At 53.1% G+C, this 8,152-nt stretch overlaps 2 protein-coding genes across 2 annotated transcripts; both read right to left on the bottom strand.

Moving 5' to 3' along the window:
• On the bottom strand, positions 543-6,858 carry KCNJ4 (potassium voltage-gated channel subfamily J member 4). Its single transcript, XM_021385121.1, has 2 exons — positions 4,890-6,858; positions 543-2,943 (listed from the first exon to the last, which is right to left on the bottom strand). The coding sequence occupies exons 1-2, from the start codon at positions 4,925-4,927 to the stop codon at positions 1,614-1,616; spliced, it is 1,368 nt and encodes a 455-aa protein (XP_021240796.1). The 5' UTR covers positions 4,928-6,858; the 3' UTR covers positions 543-1,613.
• On the bottom strand, positions 7,037-8,152 carry LOC110397992 (serologically defined colon cancer antigen 3 homolog). The gene has a single exon (XM_021395176.1). The coding sequence runs from the start codon at positions 8,150-8,152 to the stop codon at positions 7,037-7,039; it is 1,116 nt and encodes a 371-aa protein (XP_021250851.1).

The following is an 8,152-nucleotide window of genomic DNA, read 5'->3' as shown; positions in this document are numbered from 1 at the left end:
CCCTTCCCTTCCCTTCCCTTCCCTTCCCTTCCCTTCCCTTCCTCTTTCCCTTTCTTTCCCTTCCCGTTTTCCCTTCCCTTCCCGTTTTCCCTTCCCTTCCCGTTTTCCCTTTCTTTCCCTTCCCATTTTCCCTTCCCTTCCCTTCCCTTCCCTTCCCTTCCCTTCCCTTCCCGTTTTCCCTTCCCTTCCCTTTTTCCTTGACTGTGGTTCCCACTCTTCCCTCACTCCTTCTGTCTCCTTTTCTCCTCTTTTGCTTCTTCCCCTCTGCCTATTGCTCCTTGTAATAAGCCCAAACTGTTATCAAGATGTTGATTTTCTGCTCTGTGGATCAGGGATTAGATGGAACATCATTTCTTCAACCGTTTCCCCAGCTGCACATCTGCCAGGTGTGCAGAGCAGCCTTTTGAGCTACCCAATTGTTTTCCCATCCTCATTTCATCTAGTTTTGAGTGAGTGATTCTGATGCTCCTATACAGAAAGACTCACCGGGTTTTGGTGTCTTCTGTGAAACAACAGAAAAGTGGTGTTAGGTCTAGCTCTAGCTCTGAGGTACCACAGGTGAAGCCTCCAGGCACCAAACCCATACAAACAGCAAACACCAGCACTAATAACACTCATCAGTCTCTGCACCAGGCTGCAGCCTTGGGGTCTCCTTTGTTTCCAAACCTCCCCCTGGGATATTAGTCTTTATTAAAAATAAATAGTTACAAATTCCGTTTTACAGCTGTTGGCAGCAGGGAGAAGACTGGAGGAGGTGGAAGGAGCAAGTGGGGGGCCTGCTGTTCCATCAGGTCACTGTCTGCCAGCCCGGGCACGGTGGACGGGTGTGTGAGCACAGAGCCCTGCCCCGCTGCTAGGCGTTCCAGGTAAGAAGCAGAACATGTTCTGGGGAGGAGTGGGGGAACCAGGGCTGAGTCTGTGGGGCCGAGCACCTGCTGGAGTTGATGGGTGCCACAAGGAGAGTGCAGAGCGGGCTACGTGCAGTGTCCTTCTCTCCCAGCTTGGCATTTACAGTGGAAGAATATGGATTTCAGTTCTCGATCTGTTTTATATACAAAGAAAGTCAAGGGCAACAAGCAATAAACATGCAAGCAAACCCCTGTCTCCAGAGACTCCCCCACTCCCTCTAGGAGTCCTAAATTCCCCTGTCCCTTCTCATTGGGTCAGGACTTAGGTATCACTCCTCTCCCTGTGAGAGCCATGGCTATTGATAGCCATGGGCCTGCACGTGTTGAGAGAGGCAGAAAGTGCCGTTGTCTCAGCTGCAGAAACGACTGAGCAGGTACAGTCTCTCCATTAAGGGCACAGTCTCCTGTCACCTCCCCAGAGATGGGAATCCAACCATGCTTCTCTCCTGTCCCTGGGCAGGTCCTTGCGCAAGCTGCGCTGTCTGGAAGAATGGTGCGTTCTCACTCCTCATCCAGGGGGTATAACTTCATGGGAAAGGAAATATATTGGCGTATCTCCAGGCCTCGACATACTCAGGTGCTGACAGGTGGTCACAGGAGGCGTTTTTTGGTAAGCAAGGGACTTATCCAGCTACGCATGGGTGCAGAACGGAGGAGGAGGAGGAGGTGGTGGGCAATGGGGGTAGAACGGGGAGGCTGTAGGGATTAGATGGCTGACTCCCTGCGGTATGAGATGGTATCCAAGGGCAGAGTGGCCTGGAGCCGCTCCAGGTCCAGGTGGCTTCCAAAATCCATCATCTGGATGACGCCTCCCTCTTCCTTGGTGCTGCCACCTAACGCTACACCCACTTCATCATCATCTTCATCTTCATCTTGACTGACAAGAGCCAGCTCGTTCTCATAGCAGAAGGCACTGGGAGGTGGGGGAGAAGGTAGGATAGTCATCTTGCTTTCTTGCAGCTCCCGAGCTGAGCAGCAGGGTGTGCCAGCTACCTCGTAGGTCTTGTGAAAGCGCGAATAATCCACTTTGTAGTGGTTCTTCTCCTCAAACACAACTGGTTCAAAGCGGTGACCCCAGAGGATTTCACTGGCGAGGTAAGAGCTCCGTGCCTGTGTGGTCATGGCCGTGGCTTCCACCATCCCTTCCAGGATAACAACGATCTCAAAGTTCTCCGTCTCCAGCTCCTCCTTGCCAATCCCATAGAGCGGGCTCTCCTCATCAATCTCATGAACAATAATAATGGGTGAGACCAAAAATATACGATCGAGACCCACATCATAGCCTACATTGAGGTCCCGCTGGTCCAGGGGGAGGTACTCCCCTTCCTCTGTCATGTAGGGTTTGATGAGCTGGGCACGAACATGGGCCTCCACGATGTGGCTCCTCCTCAGGTTGCCCACTCGCCACATGAGGCACAGTTTGCCATCCCGCACGGAGATGACTGCGTGGTGACTGAAGAGGAGGGTCTGGGCCCGCTTCTTGGGCCTCGCCATCTTGGCCATGATGGTGCCAATCATGAAGGAGTCAATAACGCAGCCCACGATGGATTGGACCACAACAGCCATGATGGCCAGTGGACACTCCTCAGTCACGCAGCGGAAGCCATACCCAATGGTTGTCTGTGTCTCCACCGAGAAGAGGAAAGCCCCTAGGAAGCTGTTCACATGCATGATGCAGGGCTTGAGGAGAGAGGGACTACCCCCCACCACCGGTGCGTTGAGGTCACCATGGAAGAAAGCAATGCACCAGAAGAGGAAACCAAAGAAGAGCCAGGAGACCAGGAAGGCGGCAGAGAAGATCATAAGCATGTACCGCCAGCGCGTGTCCACACAGGTGGTGAAGATGTCGGCCATGTAGCGCTGAGACTTGTTGCTCAGGTTGGCAAAGTAGACGTTGCATTGGCCATTCTTCTTCACAAAGCGGTTGCGATGCTTCCGCCGGGGTGTGTGGCCCTTCCCATTCCGGCTGTGCCCGTTCATGCTGCCCAGCGCAGAGACCTTGTGTCCATCCTCCTCGGTCGAGACGATGCTGTACCTGGCAGAGAAGGAACAGGCAGAAATATGTGAAGAGCAACATTTTTGGCCCTGACATTGTGTAAGGCTGGGAGTTTCTATTTTCTCCTCTGCTCTCCTCCCTGATGCCATTGTATGTTCGTGACAATGTTTATACACTTCCTGTGCTCAGGACAATTCTGTTGCCACAGCAACAAGCGTGGCTCCCAGCATCCTGCATCCAAAGCCAAAGGTGTAATTTGGAGATCAACAGTCAAATCACTGGCAGTTTTTCTGGGAGAAACTCCCCTCTTTGGGGAGCTGTTTGCCCCGATTCCCTCCATAGTGGATGGCACTGTTGCCCTTCTCTCCGTTGCCAGAAGTAGGCAGCTTCCAAGTGCACATACACTGCTGGGTCTAAAATTACAGATTCTCGTCAAAGAGGTTAAGGCAGAAGATGCTCTGACCACTGGGGATATCCAGCAGCCTCCCCCTGAGTGCATAGACCCACCAAAACCCTCATTGCCACTAAGCCGCTAATGGCTCCTGAGGCTGGCAGTGCCTCCCTCTCACCCCATCACACTGACATGGCTGTTGGAGTCCTCCAGCATGGGCTCCTTCACCCTGGTGTTGGCTGCTCCTTGCTTAAATAGGGTGTTTTCTTCAGGGCAGCCATACAGCTCCAAACCCATCTGCTGTTCTCATCTCATTGGAAAGAGGACACGGGGCTTCTGCAGTCCTGCTGAAATCGGCAATTCCTGGGCCAGGGCAGGTGTCCAGCACTGCATTGGTACTTTGCTTCTCCTCTGCACCAGCCAACCCTGCTGAGAGCCAAGATCTCCCCCCATATACAGCGCATTTCAGACTTGGAGATGGAGGAGCCATAACTTAGAGTGGAAAAGCCCCAGGAAGGTATTTTGAGAAGAATGTATTGAGGGATGGGTGAAGAGACAAGAAGAAGATGAAGATGCATCCAGGCCTGGGGCCACCAGTGCAAGAAAGATGCAGAGCTCTTGGAACAGGTCCAGCGGAGGGCTAAGATGATCAGAGGGCTGGAGCACCTCTCCTGTGAAGAAAGGTTGAGGGAACTGGGCTTGTTTAGCTTGGAGAAGAGAAGGCTCCGAGGAGACCTAATTATGGCCTTCCAGTACTTGAAGGGAGCGTATAAACAGGAGGGGGTACAACTGTGTACATGGGTGGATAGTGATAGGATAAGAGGGAATGGCTTTAAACTAAGCCAGGAGAGATTTAGGTTAGATATTAGGTGGAAGTTTTTCACTCAGAGAGTGGTGACGCACTGGAACAGGTTGCCCAAGGAGGCTGTGGATTCCCCATCCCTGGAGGCATTCAAGGCCAGGCTGGATGTGGCTCTGGGCAGCCTGGTCTAGTGGTTGGTGACCCTGCCCACAGCAGGGGGGTTGAAACTAGATGATCATTATGGTCCTTTTCAACCCAGGTCATTCTATGTTTCTACAATTCTATGAAGATGCCCAGACTAAATAGAGCAGTGCATGGAACATGTCCAGAGAAGGGCAATGGAGCTGTGAAGGGTCTGGAGCACAAGTCTTAGGGGGAGCAGATGAAGGAACCGGAGTTGTTCAGACTGAAGAAGAGGAGCCTCAGAGGAGACCTTACTGCTCTCTACAATGACCTGAAAGGAGGTTGTGGTGAGGTGGGGGTTGGCCCTTTCTCCCAAGTAACAGCAATGGGACGAGAGGGAATGGCCCCAAGTTGCACCAGGGAAGGCTCAGGTTGGATATGAGGGAAAATCTCTTCTTGGAAAGAGCAGTGCTGCACTGACACAGTCTGCCCAGGAAGGTGGTGGAGTCACCGTCCCTGGAGGTGTTCCAGAACCGTGTGGATGTGGCACTGAGGGACATGGTTGGTGGGCAGTATTGGTGGTAGCTGGATGGTTGAACTAGATGATTTTAGAGGTCTTTTCCAACCTTAATGATTCTGTGAACAGTCCTTGGGATGAGGGCTACTCACCGGTTGACGCGGACGCTGCCCATGGCTTGCTGTATCATCAGGTGTTGGGGGCCACGGGAGCTGGGCGAGCGTGGGATCTCATGCAGCAGTGCTCATGTGGGACCTGGCAGCTCTAGCTTTCACCTCCGACCAGCTGAGGCCCATGCCATCATCACCATTGCTCCTGGGCATGTGCCTTATAGAGAAGGACAGAGTAAAACCCCATCAAAGCACCCCCTGAAAACACCCACCCTGCATGCACATCTCCCAGCTTTCTGCTGGATGCCCAGAGGGATCAGGTGATGATGGTAGGCACCGCACCACAGCCCTGCTCTGCAGGTGAAGAGCTGAGGGACACACACCTAGTGCACACAGCAGCCCACACATCTCACCCATGCAGAGGTGCTGGCAGGCAGTCACCGCTCTCTGGACCAAGGACATCAGAGTTGAGCAGCTTGCAGGGTCCCTGCCCTGAGCCAATATATTAATATCATAGCTTACAGGTGGACAAGAGCTCAGCCAGTCTAAGTACCCCACACACAAGGACTAACAAAGCACGGACACACACGGCAGCCCTAGGGATCCCTGTCAGCCTGATCTGACCTAGAGGGAATTTATTGCCAAGAAGTGCAGAATATCCCCCCTCTTTCAAAGGTGGGAAGAGAAGCAAGTGGTAGAGCCAAAACAGAGAACCAATGTGAGGGAGGAGCTTGGGGGCAGCCAAGGAGAAGCCAATTAGAGCAAACAGACCTTGCGATGTGCCATGCATAGCATCCGAGGAGCAGTTCTGCAGTACGGCCCTGGGGAGGATGTCTGGCAGGTGCTGTGTCCCGACCTGGTCCCCCTTAGCTGAAGAACTGGGAGACCGCAGGCTCAAGGGCTGACCTATCCCACCTGCCCAGAGCTGCTGGGAAGGGAAATGCGGTGAGGGGTAATGACTCATAGATTAGGAAGAGCTTTGTACACCCATGCTAATCCTGCACTGTAACCTTTGGATTACAGCAGTCAGCGCAGAGCACGCAGCACAGACACAGCCAGTTCACTACCTCCCAGCCTTGCCAACAAGCAACGGGGGTTGCCATATCTCAGACAAATCCAAGGATTTCTGGGTCAAATACAAGGTTTAGAACTCATTGCAAGTGGTCGTGCAAAGATCGGAGATAGGAACAGGTGTTATTTTCAAGGATGGGAAAACTGGTGAGAACCACTCTTGTCACCAGTGTTGTAGAGTGGGGCTTCCAGTGGCTAAGGGTAACCACTACCTTTTCCAACTTAGTAGCCCAGGCTGGAAGGCAGCAAGCATGGAGCTCCAGATATCACCTCTGATGGGCAAGCCATCGTCATGTCTGCAATGGGGATTAACCAGCTGTCCCTCCTCCAGACACCAAGGTTACTGAGGCAGCTGAAGACCCAGCCACAGCTGCTGGGACACTAGAAGACCATGAGAAGGTGGCAGCCTTCACCACTTACCGTATGGAGGAAGGAATAAACAGCTGCCAAAAATTCCCATCGGGAAAAAATATTGATGCTGAACTCTGCCAGCACCCAGCCTCTCACCACCCTTCATCACCAAAGTCTTTAATCACAGTCTGTTTGGCCAGACATGGAAAAATCTGGTGTGCAGCTGGGTAAACTACAACAGAAAATGAGGAGGGTAACCCAAATTCATCAGAAATGTTGAGGGATGACTTGGTGATGAAGAATGATGCCCACATGTAGTCCCAAAAGGATGAAGCTAAAACACATCTTCAGTGATTACATAGCAAGTGTGGATTGCCCAGGGAGGTGGTGCAGTCACCGTCCCTGGAGGTGTTCCAGAACCGTGTGGATGTGGCACTGAGGACATGGTCAGTGGGCATGGTGGGGATGGGCTGGCAGTTGGACTGGGTGATCCTAGAGGTCTTTTCCAACCGAAATGATTCTGTGGTTTTATAAGCTCATTCTTAGTCAGTGCTGATACTGGCACCAGAGGAAAGTCACTGCAATATCTCACGTATAAACATTTCCTAAAGGTTTTGACCAAACCTCCCCTTCTCCCAGCCACAGGGTAACCCACAAGGAAAGCATCTCAGTGAGGAGTAAAGGCTACCAAGATGAACGCATGCAGTCTGATGTGTCAGAGCAAAGGGCTTTATAGAGGCTATGTTTGAACACATCCAGTCTTTGATTCATTGGTCTTCCTCTGCTTCAGCATCAGAAATTTTGCCTGTGGATTTAAGGATGTCAACAACAAAATTCAGCGACTCCGTCCCAGCAACCAGCTGCTTGATGGACCGGTTTGCACCTGCTATTATCTTCTGGAGGTTCTTCAGGGCAAAATCTACGTCGTGCTTCACCGCCTCCGGGTCCATGCTCTTCCCCACTCTCAGGCTTTCGTTCTCCACCTTGGAGGACTCTAGCTCTCCCTGGAGAAGCAGCATCTCCTGCTTCAGCTTCTCCACGTGTTTTTCCGCCTCCAGAGCCCGCTGGGTCATGAGGTGGAGGCTGCGCTCCGTCTGCTGGTTGAGGGCCTGCAGCCCCTGGGCCCTCCTCTCCTCCTTGGCCAGGCTGGCCTTCAGCTGGCACTCCAGGCTCCACATGCTGTGCACCTGGCTCTCAAGAGAGCCCTGCATGCTCCGCACCATCCTGCGTAGCATGTTGTTCTCCTCCCACAGCACTCTGTAGGGCACCTGCAGCGAGGGGACCTCCCTGTCCCCAATGGACTCCTCGTGCCACCTGTGGGGCTCTGCTCCCCTGGTGTGCTCTGGGCTGGAGACGTGTGGGTCGCTGGGGTGGGCCCATGGGGAAAACGGGTCTGTCCCCATGTGCCTGCCCATACCATGCTGGTAGGAGTCATAGGAATCGCATGGCGACACGCTGGCAGCTCGGGACGTGTGTTTCCTTTGGTGCACAGGAAGGTGGTATGTCCTGGTCCAGTTGCTGTCCTCCTCCTCGGACAGGCTGCCAGACATCTCCAAGTCTTTGTAAAATGGTTCCTCAAACTCCTGAGCATCCTCTTTGAGCTCCAACGTGTGCCTGGCCAACCTCTTGGCGTATATTCTGTTCTTCTCTCCGTCATCTTTCACCGTGCAGGGGTGCCTGGTCTTGAATGAGAACGGGACGGGCCCATCTGCGTCGCCCAGCTGAGTGTCACCCAAACTCATGCACAGGGGTGGAGAATGTGCCAAAGGACAGGTGTAGCTGAACTCATCGTTGTCATTGTCATCGTCATCATCCTCTTCCAGGCTCTGTTGCTCAGTGCCGGCCCTCTCCATGCTCTCAGAGACGCTGACTGGCCGCGGCAT

The sequence above is a fragment of the Numida meleagris genome, chromosome 1 (assembly GCF_002078875.1).
Source record: "Numida meleagris isolate 19003 breed g44 Domestic line chromosome 1, NumMel1.0, whole genome shotgun sequence".
NCBI classification, from domain to species: domain Eukaryota; kingdom Metazoa; phylum Chordata; class Aves; order Galliformes; family Numididae; genus Numida; species Numida meleagris.
Note: the sequence above shows the minus strand (reverse complement) of the source record. Positions and strands in the feature narration are given on the sequence as shown.